The 16,938-nt window shown below is 54.7% G+C and overlaps 2 protein-coding genes across 2 annotated transcripts; one reads left to right on the top strand and one right to left on the bottom strand.

Moving 5' to 3' along the window:
- Positions 1–190: 190 nt before the first annotated feature.
- Fsd1 (fibronectin type III and SPRY domain containing 1) lies at positions 191–9,232 on the bottom strand. Its single transcript, XM_038347702.1, has 13 exons — positions 9,218–9,232; positions 8,077–8,172; positions 7,668–7,799; positions 7,144–7,245; positions 5,977–5,999; positions 5,683–5,804; positions 4,921–5,130; positions 2,639–2,737; positions 1,376–1,535; positions 1,010–1,089; positions 641–892; positions 457–545; positions 191–301 (listed from the first exon to the last, which is right to left on the bottom strand). Exons 1-13 carry the CDS (start codon positions 9,230–9,232, stop codon positions 191–193), a joined length of 1,491 nt encoding a protein of 496 aa, XP_038203630.1.
- Positions 9,233–11,224: 1,992 nt separating this feature from the next.
- On the top strand, positions 11,225–15,163 carry Tmigd2 (transmembrane and immunoglobulin domain containing 2). The gene is made up of 4 exons (XM_042055259.1): positions 11,225–11,282; positions 12,655–13,038; positions 14,585–14,686; positions 14,928–15,163. The coding sequence occupies exons 1-4, from the start codon at positions 11,240–11,242 to the stop codon at positions 15,161–15,163; spliced, it is 765 nt and encodes a 254-aa protein (XP_041911193.1). The 5' UTR covers positions 11,225–11,239.
- The last annotated feature ends 1,775 nt before the right edge of the window (positions 15,164–16,938 follow it).

Raw genomic sequence — 16,938 nt, 5'->3', positions numbered from 1 at the left:
ACAGAGAAATCCTGTCTCAAAAAACCAAAACAACCAAAAAGGAACCAGACAGTAGCATGGCTAGTGTTTTATCTTTATTATGAAGTGAGGTGGTGAGGGGACCTTGACCCCCCATTCCAGAGTTAAGGCTCCAAGCAGCAGGTAGGTGGAGATGCCGGCTGAAGTGCCCCGGCTGGCAGGTGGCCCCGGCCTAGGTGAGGCTGGTGTTGGAACTGCTGGTAGCACTGCCCCGCTTCTGTAGGCAGCGCACAGCGCTGGGGACCTGCAGGCCTGTGGTCACCTGGAAGCTTCCACACCACACCTGGGGAGAGTGAGAAACAGGGAGGCTCAGCCAGGACACAGCACTCGGAGACAGGCCCAGCATCCTCCACCTGGGCCCACCCCCTCCCACGCAGCCCAACCCCTCATATCCCCTTCCCCTCAGCCCACCCCCTCCCACCGCAGCCAATGGCTCACAGTGAAAGCTGGAAGCAGGGGCTGTGTGAACTTGGCTTTGAAGGTGTGCAGGAGCTGTTTGGTGCGGGCATTGTAGAAAGACAGAAGGCCTGGGGTGAGGGGGCAGGGGAACAGGTGTCAGGACAGGGGTGAGGACCGGGGAGGAGCCGGGACATTGGGGTCGAGGAAGGAAAAGTGGTGGCACCTTGGTGGAAGTCGCAGTGTACGCCCAGGCAATCGGGCACAGGGCTGTCCAGCACTTTGATCTTGTTGGCGTGCTTGGCGGTGAAGCTGGCCTGCAGCCAGTTGTTGGCATGCAGACACCAGGACGCGGCTGTCTTGCCCAGCTGCTCAAAGCGGCCCAGGCTGCGGTAGGCTACACCCAGGCCAAAGGCCTTGCTGTCCGGTTCAAAACGCACCTCCCAGTAGTGCTCCCCACCATCAATCAGCGTGTCCCCTGAGGCACAGGGACAGGGAGGGGGTAGGATGGAGCCACGGCTGCGCACCTTCTATGCCCATGTCCCCCAGGCGCTCTGCCCCCAGCTCCCCAGCTCCCTTCATCTCCCATCCGTACCCAGCACCGTGTAAGACTCAGCTGTGAAGCGGTCCCGTCCCCCACGACCTGAAGACATCCTCTTGGGAGATGGGGTCCCTCTGTGGATAGCAGGGAAGCTCAGCTCAGCTCAGGTTTCACCTTTCCCTGGTCCGTGCCAGCCCTTGTAAATGTGCCCACCATTTTCCTCAGCTGGAAGATGCCTAACCAACTGAGCTAACTGGGTAGATGCTGCAAAAAACCCTCCTATTCCTCTATCAGAACCCTTGCTATCATTCACTCTTCTACAAGGAAGTTGTCATACCCCCAGGCTCCTCCCTCCACCCCGGGTCCTGACAAAACTGGCCTTGGTGAGGTGAGACTCGAGGACCAGGGGACACGGACTACCTGGCTGGGGAATTGACAGGGGACGCTGTCCGGCCCTTGCCCTCTTTCTCTCGAGCCTTGATGTCTTGGACCTTCCCGCCCATGGCGTCCCACTCGACGGAGAGGTCCTCTACTCGCAGGTTCTGGTGAGATGTGGACCCGTCCAGGCGGAACATGAATGCTGGGGCCAGGGAGACGAGTTGGGGGGGTCACAGAGATGGGAAACCCAGATAGACACAGAGACAAGGGCAGGCAGCTTAGGGAGACGCAGGACAGGAAGGCTGGGGGAGCTGACCAAGAGCCAGAGAAACCAGGTGAAAGGGCTGTAGTCTAACGTTTTCAAGCTGTGCTTCCACTGAGGGCAGACCCCGAGAAAGAACATGGCTAGAGGGAGCTTCTGAAGTCCATATACAGGAGTCACTGTGGGAGACTACAGACTCAGTTTTATGACTACGTTCTGTCCCGGACTCTACAGTCAGGAAGACTACCTCATTCATCCACACCTGCAGTCCCAGCCCGGGCTATTTGTGAGACCCTGATTCCCAGCACCCACCTCGTGACTCTAACCCCAGCTCTCTGCCTGCTCTCCCTGCCCTCCATGGGCACTGCGCAGCTGTACTGCACGGACATACATACGGAAAAATTCACAAAATAACCACTTAAAAGATTTTAACTGGCTGGGTGGTGCTGGCGCGTCTAATCCCAACACTGGGGAGGCAGAGGCAGGAGGATCTGTGAGTTCAAGGCCAGCCTGGTCTACAGAGCAAGTTCCAGGACAGGCTCCAAAGCTACAGAGAAACCCTGTCTCAAAGCAAAAATTAACTGAAGGCTGGTGGGCCCTAAGGTGAGCTACCACAAGACTCCCTGGGTCCTAATTCCTAGAGTCTGTGTTAAAAACAAGGCATACACGTTGGTGACATCTGTAACCCAGCACAGGGCAGGCAGAGACAGGGGATCCTTAGGGCTCGGGCCAGCCAGGTAGACATGCCTGAGAAATGACTCCTGATGATGGTTGGTTCAAGCACAAACCCCTACATGTGCACACACACATAAATACATGTAAAATAAAACTCGACCCACAGATCACCTTTATAAATAGAAATTAAAAAAGAAAACCAAGAAGAGTCCAGGATATTCGACAGGAGACAGCCACTGCAGACTAAGGGTGAGCTCCCTGGCAGCCAGAGCAACAAGGGTCACATCACCCCATTCCAAGACCCAGGGTTCCCAGGATAACAGGATGGGTGGGAGATACCAAGTCAGGAAGAGGTGGAAGGCAGTTACCTGGAGTCTCTAAGGTCACCGGTTCAGAGAATTCACCAGCCACTGCCTTGTTACAAGCCTTCACACGGAAGTTCATGTATTTCATGTCAAATTTGAGACCTAGGAGGGAAGAGAGGATGTAAGATAGCAAGGTCCCCACTCCAGTCTGCCAGTCTATCTGTGTCTCGTCTAAGATTTAATCTTTAATCTTTTGCCCACCTGTGTGTGCACCACCCGTATGCAGTGCCTGTGGAGGCAAGAAATGGGCATCTGGTCCCCTGGAGCTGGAGTTACAGGCAGTCATGAGCCATCATGTGGGTACTGGGAACCGAATCCGGATCCAGATCCTCTGCAAGAGCAGCCGGTGTTCTAACCACTGAGCTACCTCTCAGGCTCCTTGGTTACCAGTGCTGATGTGGGCCTGCCTGCTCCACGTTCTTTTCCTGTCCTTGGCCTCTCTGCTCATTCCTCTGTGGAATGCCTTCTTCCACTCAGGGTACCAAGCCCCATGTCCAGCTTGGTCTTATTTGTCTATCAGGCAAACTAGCCACCACCCTGTTCTAGCACCACAGCCCTGTGCGCCAGAACCTTCCGTTGCTCACTGAGAGAGCTCAGGTCCAGAACACAAGCCCCATCTGACTTGTTTGGTTTTGAAACAGGGCCTCACTGTACAGCCCAGGCTGGCCTTAAACTCAGAGATCCGCCTGCCTCTGCCTCCCTAGTGCTGGGATTAAAGATTCATAACCGCCTCCCCATTTCTGTTTTTTTTTCCTTTTTTTATTCTGTTTATTTTTTAAACTTTCTTATTTATTATGTATATAGTATTCTGTCTGCATGACAGAAGAGGGAATCTGATCGAATTACAGATGATTGTGAGCCACCATGTGCTCTTAACCTCTGAGCCATCTCTCCAGCCCCGTTTCCTTTTTATATGACAGGATAGTCCAGGCTGACCTTGAACTCCTGATCCTCCTGCCTTCACCTCCCCTGTGCTGAGAAGATGGGTGTGCACCAACTGGGGGTAGAACCCATGGCTTCCTCCCTGCCGGATGAACACTCGGGCACCTGAGCAAAGTCTCCCCTTCACTCCTTTGGTTTAGAGCTGAACTATAGCTATTCCATAAGCTGCCACCAGTAGGGAGACAGGAGCCCTGACTGTGCCTGTGTGTCTGTGATTATCCCCACAATAAAACCAGTAAGAGGAAGAGAGGCCTGGGATACGAATACTGGGACCTATGAAAAAAAGGGTAGGTTTGTTTTGATTTCTGTACAGAGAGGAAATCTGACTTCTGAACTAGGTTCTGGGGCTCTGGCACTGGCTGGCATGGCCATCTCCCTGCAATTAGCATGTTCATTATTAACCATGAATGCTAATTACAGATAACTAGCAGGCTGGTGATTATAGGCTGAGAACTGAGAGTTAGGGAGGAAAATCAGGGGTTCCCAGCTCTGAAAGGCTTTGTGGACTCATTAGGGTTCTGACGACTGATTCCTGCCTCCTGAGCCTCCTCCTCCCCACCATGCGGATGCCTAGATGGTCTGACTTCTAATTACCCAGAAACTCCCTGAATATCTGAGGGATCCCTCTGAATGTCAGGACCAGGGGTTCGCTGCTCGCTAGTGAGCAAAGGGCTGAGGAGATGTTTGCTGGGTAAAGTGGCAAGAACGCGAGGACCGAATCCAGTCACCAGGAAAGGGCCAGACATCACGCATGCAGACTGCAACCCCGAGGAGGAGACAGGATTCCCGGGTCTTGACAGTCAGACAGCCTAGCTAACCGTGAGCTCAGGGTGGAGAGACATTGAGGGGATGGCCAACACTGACCTCTGACCTCCACATTGGCACACACGTAGCTAGAATGGAAGGACAGGCGGCTAGACAGTAGAGCTATGGAGAAGATAAGGGGAGTATTCCTCCCGTGCCTCAGTTTCCTCTGTTTTCAAACGGCTTTGAGAAACCAGTGCTTCACACGGGACAAACCTATCCACCATGCCTTCTGTTCTGCTGACGGCTCTGATGGGCTAGCTCTACCAGCCCGATCTCAGACTCCAGGAGTTGCAGGAAGCCAGGAGTAGCAACACCCCTTGGGTTGCCGGGGCAATGGAGGGGGTGGGCAGTTGGGAGATGGACAGCTAAGCTGAGCTGGGACAGCTCCTCAAATGCAAGTGCTCCCTTTCTTGTTTCGGTGTGCTCCTTCGTCTATCAGGGACCGCTTCCTCTCCTGCCTGGGACTGGACCTTCCTGTCGGGGAGTGCTCCCTCTCCTGCCCACCCATGCTCACTCACTGAGGGGTGCTCCCCCACCTGTCAAGGTGTGCTCAGTGTGCCGAAGGCCCTCGACGACCATCCAGGGGTGATCCTCCTTGAGGCGGGGTGGACCCTCGAAATTGGTCTTACGGTACTCCAGCACATAGTGGTCAATCTTGCTGTCCTCGTCGGGCATGTGCCACACCAGCGTCACGCAGTTATCGGCCACCAGGGACTCCGCCAGGTCAATGACGGGGGCACTTGGCACTGCCGGGGCCCAAGAAGAAGGTCAGTGTCTGAGTCCCTAGGAGGACTGGGGCCTCCTGGGGTCAAGGTAGAGCTCTCTCTGTTCCTTCCAGCATCCATTTGATGCTTTTCCAGAATTTTCTACCAACTGGGGTGTGGCTTTCTTTGGGATTCCACCCCACAGTAGCCCTCCACAGACTTCCAGTTCCCTAGGAGGTGAGGTCTCCTGGGATCTCCAGGGCAGGGCTTTCCCAGGCCACCAGGAACCAAACTACAGACACAGTTATCCACAGAGCCAACCACAGAGCCAACGTATGCATGGCTGGGGCCTGGCTAGGGCCCACCCCAAAGACAACCCTGGCCACTGTTGAGGGCCTGACCCACCCCTGCATGGGCGGGACTTGACTAGGCCCCAACCTTTGTGTGTGTCTTCCTGTTTCCAAACCAGTCTGGTATATGTGTGTGTGTGTGGTGGGGGGGAGGTGAAGGTTGTGTGACTTCCACGCTGTGTGTGTATGGCCCATTCTCTGTCTCTCCCGGAGTCTTGGACCCCCAGACATGTCCCCATCTCACCAGGCAGGAACTTAAGGGTCTGTAGCATTTGCCGTTCCTGTGCGAAGTCCACCATGAGGTGACTCATATTGTCGCTGACCTTGGCCTTGAGTGACAATCGGAAGGCAGGGGCCATGGTCACACTGCAGGGAGGGAGGGAGGAGCGATCCAATGGCAGCTTTGTAGCAGAGGGGCCAGGCTGGGACATCTGGGGGGACCCCGGTCCTGTTTTCCTGTGCAGTGCTCAGGTACCTGACCTCCCCCAGTGGGTGTGTCCCATACAGGCAGGACTCTGGGACAGACTCAGCATCTTACCCATCTTTGATTTGCTTGGCGGCCTAGAAAAGGAAAAAGCAGAAATCAAAGGTCTGTGCTACTCGCAGAAGCTCTGCCTCCTTCCAGGCTGTGTGTCAAAGGGGCAGTGAGCCTACGTGAGTCCCACCCCAGTCCCCTCTCTGTGCCCAGCCTGCACAGCAGGCACGCTTACTTATTTCTAGTTTTAAAATGACATTTATTTCCATGTGTACACACATGTATGGAGGTCAAGGGACCACCTTCAGGAGTTGTTCTCTCTGTCCACCATATGGGGTTGGGGATTGAACTCAGGCTGTCAGGCTTGGCTGCAAGCCCCTTTACCCCCAGAGCCACCTTGCCAGCTCGAGTCAGCACATTTAAGAAGCCAAAATATAGACTGTCCAGCTTAAGAGAAATCTGAGAAAAGGAGAACGGATGTTCCACAAGGCAAAAGCTCACACTGAGCAAGACTGACACACTTGCCACTGGGTGGAATGAAATCACACTGTTTACTCTCGAGTCAAATTGTTTTGCTCTTTGTGACAGGGTTTCATTTAGCCCAGGCTGGCCTGGAACTCACTGCACAGCTGAGGCTGACTTGGACACTCCTCCCAGTCGCTCGGGTGACAGGTATGCACCACCACACCTGGCCTATACAGTGGGGGGGAGGGATGGAGGGAATTGACCTATACAGTTTGTGTGGGGGTGGGGATGGGACCCAGGGCCTGGTGCATGCTGGGTAAGCACTCTACCCACAATGCCACAGACTCTCCCTGAGAAGTCTCAGAGACGTATTTATGTTGTGTGCCTCATGGCACTATCTAAATAAAATGAGCTGTGAGCTGGCAAGAGGCTCGGCTAGTAAAGGTGCTTGCTGACAGACCTGATTTGCGTGTAAGGAGGGTGGGACTGCTGTGGGCTGCGCACACTCCTCCCACACACAAACAAACACGTGTGATAAAAACAAACAAAACTAACTGGGCGGTGGTGGCGCACGCCTCTAACCCCAGCACTCGGGTGGCAGACAGGCGGAGCTCTGTGAGTTTGAGGCCAGCCTGGTCTACAGAGTGAGTTCAGGACAGCCAGGGCTACACAGAGAAACCCTGTCTCACAAAACAAAACAAAAAACAAAACTGTACACAGAGCATTTGGCCCAGGGACCCTATGGGTCCTCTCATCGACACCCACCTGAGGGAAATCCTCGCTGTCTGCGGCCTGCAGGGTCTGGTTGGCTGTCTCCAGGAGCTCCTCAGAGCTCTCCAGGGCCCGAGTGCAGGCGGCTAGCTGGTTCTGTGGGTAGCGAGCAATGGGGACAGATTCCTCAACCACCACAAACCCACCCAGAGCTCTGTTTCCCGCAGGACCCACAGCCTAATGGGGCTCCAGGTGGGACAGGCAGACTGGAGCCTTGAGTGCTTGCGGAGCCAGATGGGGCTGGATTCACACCTGAGTCCCTCAGGCCCCTTGGCAATCACGGGTGGGAAAGTGGGATCCTGAGAAGTGAGTGTGAAGTTGGTTTCAATGTGAGAGACGCCAGCTTGGAGCTGCAGAGTCCAGGGGAGTCATGGGAGGTGTCTGAGTGGGAGTGTTACCATGGTTCTGGGGGGACCAGTGGGAAGAACTGGGCAGTCACAAGGAGGTGGTGGTGCCAGAAGGGTCAGGAGGGAACCAGGGGCTCTGGAGGGAAGGAGGGAGCGGGTACACGCTCACACCTGCAGCTCGTAGGTGCGGCTGGCCCTGTCCTGCTTGATCTTCATCAGCATGGATTCCTTCAGCTCTTCCAGCACTGACGTGAGGGACTGGAATTCAGCTTCCAGGTCCTCCTGCACCTTGGCTGAGTTTGCCTGCATGGGAAGAGGCCACCATGAGCCAGGTGCAGTGACACACGCCTTTAATCCCAGCACTCAGAAGGCAGAGGCAGGTGGATCTCTGTGAGTTTGAGGCCAACCTGGTCTACAGAGTGAGTTCCAGGACAGCCGGGGTTACACAGAGCAACCCTGTCTCAAGGGGAAAAAAGCGAGGGCCATGTAGATGGGAGACTGAATTGAAGCGTGGGAGATGCCCCCTGGCCTCTCCCTGCACCCCTCCACCTGAGCCTGCAGATCTGGTCGCTCCACTCACCTCTACATTCAGCAGCATCTGCTTCAGGGAGTAGATGAAGGTCTGCGTCTCCTCGTTCTTCACGGCCAGGGTGGTGATGATTTTTCTTAGTGCTTCCTGAGGAACACAGGAACATGGCAGCGGGCTGGCTGAGCGCTACCCTCCAGGAATGCAGGCCTGGGGTGAGGCTGTAGCATTCCCATCGCAGAGAAGGAAACTCAGGGATGGACCCTTGTTATGTGGCCTGAGCACTGATCTGATATGGACTTGGTTTGATGGTGTGTGCACTTGTGTGTGTGCATGCACACGTGTGTGGATGCCAGGTGTTAATGTGGGTTATCTCCCTCTCTCGTTCTCCACCTATTATCTGAGGGGCGGTCTCTCACTGAGCCTGGGCTAGACTAGCTGCCATCAAGTCCCCAGGGATCCTCCTGTGTCCCCGTCCCTAGGGATGGGGTTACAGTGTATGCAGCTGCACTAACTTCTTACATGGACACTGGGGACTTGAACTCAGGTCCGTAGGCTTGCACAGCACTTTACTCACTGATCCACCTCCCCAGGGTCTCACTGTGTAGCCCAGGCTATCCTGGAACTCACATCAACCTCTTGCCTCTGCCTCCCCAGGCTGGGATAACAGGCGTGCACCACCAACACCCCAGGCCAATATCTGCATCTTGAAAATTGAAGGTGAGCTGCAATGAGAGGGTAGCCTGGGCAAGGTAAGTCCCAGAGTCCAACTGGGCTAGCCTGGGATAAAGGACTATATAGAGAAACAAATTTCTCCTGGGCGAGGTGCGCTAGGCGTGCGTCAGGATAGCCTGGGAAGTGGATGGAGTTCACCTGGGCAGCCCGAAGGTCTCACTTGTGAAGGGTGGGGCTTGGAGAGGGGGATTCCCAGAGCAAGTGGAGGACGAGGGCTCCTGCTCCCGGCTCCCACCCAGGGTGGGGGGCTGGGCATTGCGGAGCTGGGGACAGTGACCTGTGGAGTGGGGACCCAGCTAAGCCCAGGCTAGGATGCTGAAAAGCTGAACTGGGGGGTGGGGTAGTTGGGGGTTGCATGTTAACCCGAGCCGCTGTGCGGGCGGCCTGTGAGGGGGAGGGGCGCTGCGGCATCACCTGGTCCCCGCCCCGTGCCCGCTCCGCGCATCCCTCCCGGTCCTACCCTCTGGTCCTCCATAGCTGCAGCCCTGGGTCGCCCCGACCCCGCCTCAGGGTCCCCCTCAGCTGGTTCTCCAAACACTCTAGCCTCCGTGGCCGCAGCCGGCAACCAATTAGCCCTCCGCGCCCTCGCCGCCTCCGCCGCCGCGCCCCTGGTCAGCGCTCCATCACTGAATGCATTACGCATGCTCCCGCGACGGGAGCTGCTGGGAAATGTAGTTCGGAGCTGGGACTCGCTCTCCTCCAGAGCCTGGGTATCAGAGCGTGTGATACCAGGAGGGATGAGAGAGCAATCAGGCAGAAGTCAGGTTATCTAGCTTTGACCTCAGGTCCTGTCTTGTGACCTCGGGACCACCCCTTATTCACTCCCACACCGTCCCCATTTGCTACTCAAATTGGTACCCAAACTTTACTCTGAGAACTGTCATTGCTTGCTTGTACAACCAACCAGCGTTCAGCATTATGGTCACACGGTGAACAAGCTCCTATAGGTTCCACAAAACCCCAGATTATAACTAACCCCCTCCCCCCCAAAACCTCTCTACCAGCCCTAGATTTCAGGGCTAGACGTGTTTGTTGTGTTCACCTCGCCCTGCTGTCAACCGGGCAGCATTTGGGGCTTTGGATAGGATCTTTTAAACACAACCTTTCTGTGCAGAGCGGCGCCCTCCTTGTGGTTCAGAACAATTCCAGGAAGCACCCAGTGAGATAGTAGGTCATCCAGTGGTTTGGTCTGAGACTCTGAACTCTACCGCATTGACCACTGACCCCAGAGGGGCCCCGAGCCTGGGGACTGATGGCTAAGACCTCCGGTCCCCGACTTTGCCTAGGCCTTGAAGGGGTAGCAGAAACTGTAAGAGACAGAACTGGCCTCAACAGGCTGAGCTAGCTTCGTTTGCCCACACAGGGGTCCCAACCTCCCACGGGGTTAGTTGATAGTAGATGGGCTTGAGTCCACCAGGAACTCACCAATGTCCTGTGGTTGGACTGAGAACAGGGGTCTGGTTTTTGCTACCAGAGCAGGTGGGTCTGCGGTCGGTCTGTCTGTCTCTCTCTCTCTCTCTCTCTCTCTCTCTCTCTCTCTCTCTCTCTCTCTCTGTAGCCCAGATCTGGGCCTGGAACTCACAGAGATTCCCCCTGCCTCTGCCTCCTGGGATTAAAGGCGTGTGCCACCACACTGCCACACAATGCCTGTGATAAACCAAAGTCACCTGCCCGGCAGTGGTGGTGCACGCCTTTAATCCCAGCATTCCTGAGGCAGAGGCAGGCGGATCTCTGTGAGTTCGAGACCAGCTGGTCTACAGAGCAAGTTCCAGGGCAGGCTCCAAAGCTACAGAGAAACCCTGTCTCAGAAAAAAAAAAAAAAAAAAAAAAACAATACAAAAAAAGACAAAAACCAAAGTCATCACAGAAATCCTCTAACAGGGCCTGTGTGTGTGGCCTGGGCCTCATGCTCAGCCCTGCAACAAGGAAAGGACTTAGGGACCCAGGAGCTGAGGCGGAGGGATCTTACTGTATTGACTGATTTTTGAGAAGAGTCATGTTGCCCAGTCTGGTCCCATGCTCCCTGTGTAGCCAAGGTTGCCCTTGAACTCTTGATTCTCCTGCCTCCACCTCTCCATCTCTGGGTGTTTGTCCAGGCCTTGCGCATGGGTGAGTGCTCGGCCCACTGAGCCCGGGCTCTCCTCATCCAGCCCTTCTTCCTTGCTGTCCCTCTCTGCTTTTCCTCCGTCCTCTGTAGTGTCTTCCAGAGAGATCTGCACTCTTACGAACGCAGTCTCTACACCCACAGATGGATGCGTATTCCCTTTCTGATGTAGAATGCTTTGGGGGAACTGAGGCGTGGGGTGGAAGGGACCCCCTTTCCCCTACAGCCTGAAGCACAGGATGTCTGCTTGCCCTCTGTGTTTCCCCACCCCCAACGTCACCGCAGTAGGGGTGGGTGGACTCTGTGACAGGAAGAGTGTGTGTGGGGGCTGGGTGACCCCAGAGCAACTGGGCGAGCCTGGGGCCTGATGGTTCAGGGATGGGGTCTCCGGGCTGGGCATTCATCCTGCTGCAGTTCTGGGGTGAGTACTTGGGGGCCCTACCTGTGCACTCCCTCTTTCTGTCCAGCCTGATCCCTCTTCAGTTGCCTGATCCTCCCCTCCCCCGTCAGAACTGCCCCTAACTGGATGCTTGGGCCCTTAGGCATCTTCAGAGGAACCCAAACCATGACCTAATCACCAGCCTGCCAGGACCGGAACCCTGGCCTCTGGCCCCCATATTCTTTTGTTCCTTTGAGACAGGATCTTGCCATGGGGTGGTCAGGTTCCCACTATGTAGTCCAGGCTGGTCTGGAACTCAGAGACCTGCCTGCCTCTGCCTCTGGAGAGTTGGGATTAAAGGTGTGCACCACCATGTTCCACAGGAATTTTCTTTTTAAAAAGTATATATCTGGTGTGTGTGTGCATGTGTGTGCAGGGTCCCCAGAGGCCAGGGATGTGGGGTCTCCTGAAGCCATCTCCAGCACCCTCTCCTTCCCTTTACCATGTGGGCTATGAGGTATGGAATTCTTGTCCTAGGCTTTGTCAGCAAGTGCCTTTATCTGCTGAGTCAGCACGTCGGCGCCCATGTTGGTTATGTGTGTGTATGTGTGTATGCATGTCCATGTGTATGCATGTCTATGTGCATGTCTGTATGTACATGTGTATATACATGTCCATGTGTATGTATGTATGACTGTGAGAGTGTGTATGTGAATTTGTGAGTGTATGTATCTGTGTGTATATTTGTGCATATATGTGTGTATGTGTGTGCATGTATGTGTGAGTGTGCATATGTGTGTGAGTGACTGTGTGTATGTATCTGAGTATGTATGTGTACATGTGTGTGTATGCATGTTTATGTGTGCATATGTATTTGTGTGTATGTGTATGTATGTGTGTCTCTGTGTATGTATGTATTTGTGAGTGTATGTGTGTGCATGTATGCACAGAGGCCCAGTGTTCTCCCCCAGACTCTTACTCTGTCAATCTCCACTGATTTTTCTGAAATTCGGTCTCTTTTTTCTTTTCTTTTCTTTTCTTTTCTTTTCTTTTCTTTTTTTTTTTTTTTGTTTTTCGAGACAAGGTTTCTCTGTAGCTTTAGAGCCTGTCCTGGAACTAGCTCTTGTAGATCAGGCTGGCCTCGAACTCACAGAGATCAGTCTGCCTCTGCCCCCGAGTGCAAGCGCTGGGATTAAAGGCGTGTGCCACCAGCGCCACCAGCGCCTGGCTGAGATTCCGTCTCTTGTGGCTTGCTTGTGGGAGTAGCTGACAGAGAACTCACGGGTCTTCCAGGCTCTGCCTCCCCAGCGCAGGGTGACACCACCATGCTCCGTCTTCTCCAGGGGTTCTAGGGACTCGAACTCAGGCCCTCATGGGGCTTGCTAGATTTGGGTAAGACTCCTATCTTTCCCAGGCCTGCAGGAAGCTGTCAGCTTGAGCGTGCAGCAGTGGCCCCGTTCGGTGAGGGTGAGGCCAGGCGATGAGATGTGGCTGTCCTGTGGCGTGAATCAGAGTGAGGCCTGGGAGAGGCTGCGTGTGGAGTGGATCCGGGACAAGGTTGTTTTCTGCCATCTGCTCATCTCGAGTGGCAACCTCAACACCACGGGCTGTGGGTCTCGGGGACAGCTGTCCTGGCAGTCGCTTACAAACTTTAGCCTGCGACTGGACCACCTGAGCCTCAACGACAGTGGGGACTACGTGTGCTGGGCCACCCTGGAGATCCCCAAGTTGCAAGAGGCCAAGGGTAATGGGACCAAGGTCCTGGTAGAGGCAGGTATGAACGGGGATGAAGAGGCGTGTGAGTGGGGAAGGCTCTAGAATCCCCGGACTCCTGAATCTCGGGTCCTGTCTGAGTGTAAAATGGCTCACAGCACAGTTGCTACACTAGCACATGGAAAACTGATGCAGGAGAATAACAGAACCAAAGCTAGTTTGGATTCCATAGCAAGCGAAAGAAGCAGGCTATTGAGGCAGGAGGGTGAGGAGTTCAAGGCCAGCCTGGACTATGTGAGATCCCGTCTCAAAAAGCTGTGTGAGAGGCTGGGGAGGCAGCTCAGTGGTGAGAGCATCGGCTGCTCTTGCTGAGAATCAGGGTTCTGTTCCCAGTACACATGGTGGCTCACAACCACTGTTGCTCCAGTTCCAGAGGACCCTACGGCCCCCTTCTGGCCACTGTTGGTACTGCATGCACACGTAAAAACAGTCATTAAAAAAGATGGTATATATAATATAATATATAATATAATATAATATAATATAATATAATAGCCAGGAGCCAGGTGTGATGGCACTTTCCTGTCAGGAGGGTGAGCTTCAGTGGGATGTGGCAACACTTGTCTATTATCCTCCTGCCCACGGGAAACTGAGGCAGAAAGAGGCCAAGAGCTCAGCACCAGCCTGGCCTTCACTGTCTCACACAGAACAAAGGAAACCACACTGTGTTTAGCTTGGCTGCCACTGGCAGGGCCTGGTGGGACCCCAGTAGCCTTGGGCTGATACCCATTCGGTGGTTCCTGCCAGTCTGTGTTCTAGACCCTGTTTGCCGGGATGGAGTACCTGGTGTGTTTTCCTCAGCTAGCAGGGACATGTTGCCGTTGCAGGGGCTCATCACCACCAGCCTGAGGAGTAGCCAATTAACACGCTGTGGGGGTGGGGAGCAGCTGTACCCAGCTGGCTTCTCTACCACTATCGGCCCCGGGGACCCCTGCTCCATCAGCACCTGCAAGAGGAGAGTTTGGGGATGATCCACCTTCTCTAAGTCATAAGATCTCCACTTCTGATTGCAGTTCTATAGTTATGTAGACCTGGCCTCCTGCCCTGTATGTTCATAGACCGGCTACATGGCTTGGGGCTTGAGCCCCGTCTCCGTCTCTGTCACCGGTCCTGCTGTGTACTGTCGTGGGCTCTCCTGTCTTGGCAGGGTGAATTGAGAGTGTTGGTGTGTAGCGTGCTTTGTCCTAAGATTTGGGATTTGGATGAGAGGTAGCTGGTGACAGAAGTCATTTGGAGGAGGCAGAGTCTCAGGAATAATTTGGAGGGGACCCCTAGTTCGCAGTTACACCCCACTGATAGCCCAAGAACACCTTTATGCTTACGCGCTTATTCTCAGAAGAGGATCCTGAGGTTCTGCCTAAATCACAGAGCAGAACCGGCAGCTTTAATATCCTGAAGCAGGTGTCTGGGCTCCACAGTGGTCATCCTCCTGAGACAGGAACCTCTTTCCTGCAGGTGACCTCCCGCTAAAGGAGAACTCCCATTCTTCAGGTGAGCCCATCCCCTCCCCGCACCTGCCCCACCTTGCGTGCCCCTCCCCCACAGACAGTCCTCTCTGTCTTCCCACCCAGGGCTCCTGTTGGTGCTTCTGGTGGCTGGGGGTGTGGTGGCAGCCTTGGTGGTGCTGGGTGCTGTGTTATGGGGTCTCAGGAGGTGTCGCCGTGAGGACTCAGGTGAGAGCACCTGCCCAGGTGAGTCTCACCTCGCGGGAGCTGAAGGCATCTCTGTACATGGTGCCGCCGATGCCGCGTGGCAGATGTAGGAACTGCTGCACCCTGCCAAGAGAGCTGGGGGTGGGGATGGGGGTGGAGAGGAGGCTTCATAGTAGGGAAGGTTGGTCCCTTGCCCTTGCCAAGACAGCTATGGCCACTCTTAATTTACTGTCGCTTTTTGATTTATGTCATCGGCCCCCAGGAAATTCTTTCTACAGCAATGTCCTCTACCGGCCCCGGGAGATCCCACGCAGGCCTCAGGCCCGGCCTAAGGAGAAGGATACAGGCAGTGAACAGAGAGCCCAGGTTATATATTCCACCGCCTTCCCCAAACCTGCTCCATGCCAGCAACTTCCGGTCTCCAAACCCAGCCCTAGGCCCAGGCCTGGCTACCCCACCTCAGTCCACTGTGCATCTTCTGCAAGTCGTAGGAAGTAGGAAAAGGCCACATGCCGAGAGGAATCCTCGAAGTCAAAAAGGCATTGGAGACCTTTGAGAACCCAAAATGGACCTGGTCAAGAGCTTTTGAGGGCGTCACTTTTTTAATAAAGGGAGGGAGCGTCCAACAGCTAGAGGCTGAGGTCAATGATGTTACCCAGGAGCTGCCAATAAAGGATTCTTTAAGTAGTGTGCACGGAACCCAGGGCCTCAACCATGCTAGACAAGCGCTTTATTCGTGAACCACACCCCCATCCTCACGGGGGGGGGGGGGGATACTAGGCGGGGCTCCACCCTGACCACGCCCCCAGCCCCTCACTGGGGGAGTCTAGGCGGGGCTCCACCCCTGACCACACCCCCAGCCCCTCACTGGGGGAGTCTAGGCGGGGCTCCACCCCTGACCACACCCCCAGTCCTTCACTGGTGATTCTAGGCGGGGCTCCACCCTGACCACACCCTCAGCCCCTCACTGGGGGAGTCTAGGCAGGGCTCCACCCTGACCACGCTTCCAGCCCCTCACTGGGGGAGTCTAGGCGGGGCTCCACCCTGACCACGCGTCCAGCCCCTCACTGGGGGAGTCTAGGCGGGGCTCCATCCTGACCACGCCCCCAGCCCCTCACTAGTTCTGATTTTCATCTTTACTTTGAGATAAATACCTGTGGGGGTGGGGAGGATCTGGAACTGGCAATCCTCTTGTCTCAACCTCACGAGGGACAAGCCTACACCACCAAGCTCAATTTTTAAAAAAATATTTATTTATTTATTATGTATACAATATTCTCTCTGCATGTATGCCTGAAGGCCAGAAGAGGGCACCAGGCCTCATTACAGATGGTTGTGAGCCACCATGTGGTTGCTGGGAATTGAACTCAGGACCTTTGGAAGAGCAGGCAATGCTCTTAACCGCTGAGCCATCTCTCTAGCCGCTGCCAAGCTCAATTTTAACAAGACTTGTCAAAGATGCAATGTGACTCTGTTGGTTGGGAGTGATGAGGAGTCATTTGTGGGTTCCAGGATCCCAGGAGATGGCCTGGCATCATACCTTGGCCAGGAAGCGTCTACTCCTCTTCTGATTTTTTCTTGTTTTCATCACAGGGTTTCTCTGGATAACAGCTCTGGCTGACCTGGAACCAGCTCTGTAAACCTGACTGGTCTCGAACTCTCAGAGATCCACTTGTCTCTCTCTCCTGAGACAGAACCTGACGGACTGCCTTATATTTTTATAAGGGGGATAGAGCAATGGCTCACAGGTTAAGAGCACACACTACCCTTCTTGAGAACCGATTCCCAGCACTTCTGGTGGCTCAAAACTCCAGGCACCTGCACACACGTGCACTTACCCAAACACACATTTCGATTATAATTATGTAATTTCCCACCTTCCCTTGCTTTTATGTCCAGTGAGCAGGGAGTCCACACTCAGCCCTGAATAGCCCCTTCCTCCTCAATGGGCCACCAAGAGCTTCTTCCCGATCGAAAAAAGGAAGAGTTGAGGGTCAGGGCTACTAACACACGGTCCTGTCCCTGCCCAGTTGTCACCTTGAAGTGACGGGGCTGCGGCTGCCTCCCCTCCCCGACTCCTGTGGCTTTCCCAGGGAACAGATGTTTGCTCTGCCTGGGATATCAGAGGCCCCAGCTGCAGGCTGGGATGAGGTGAAGCTGTCCCCGTCTCTGGGGACATCTAGCTTCTAAACCCAGCTGGGCCCCTGTGACAAAGGCTTTGCTGTTCACTGCTCAGTACCCGCAGGCACCTGTGTTTGCCATGGCTTTGGGAA

This window comes from Arvicola amphibius, chromosome 1 (genome assembly GCF_903992535.2).
Source record: "Arvicola amphibius chromosome 1, mArvAmp1.2, whole genome shotgun sequence".
Classification (NCBI taxonomy): Eukaryota; Metazoa; Chordata; class Mammalia; order Rodentia; family Cricetidae; genus Arvicola; species Arvicola amphibius.
This window is presented reverse-complemented; position numbering and strand designations above follow the sequence as displayed.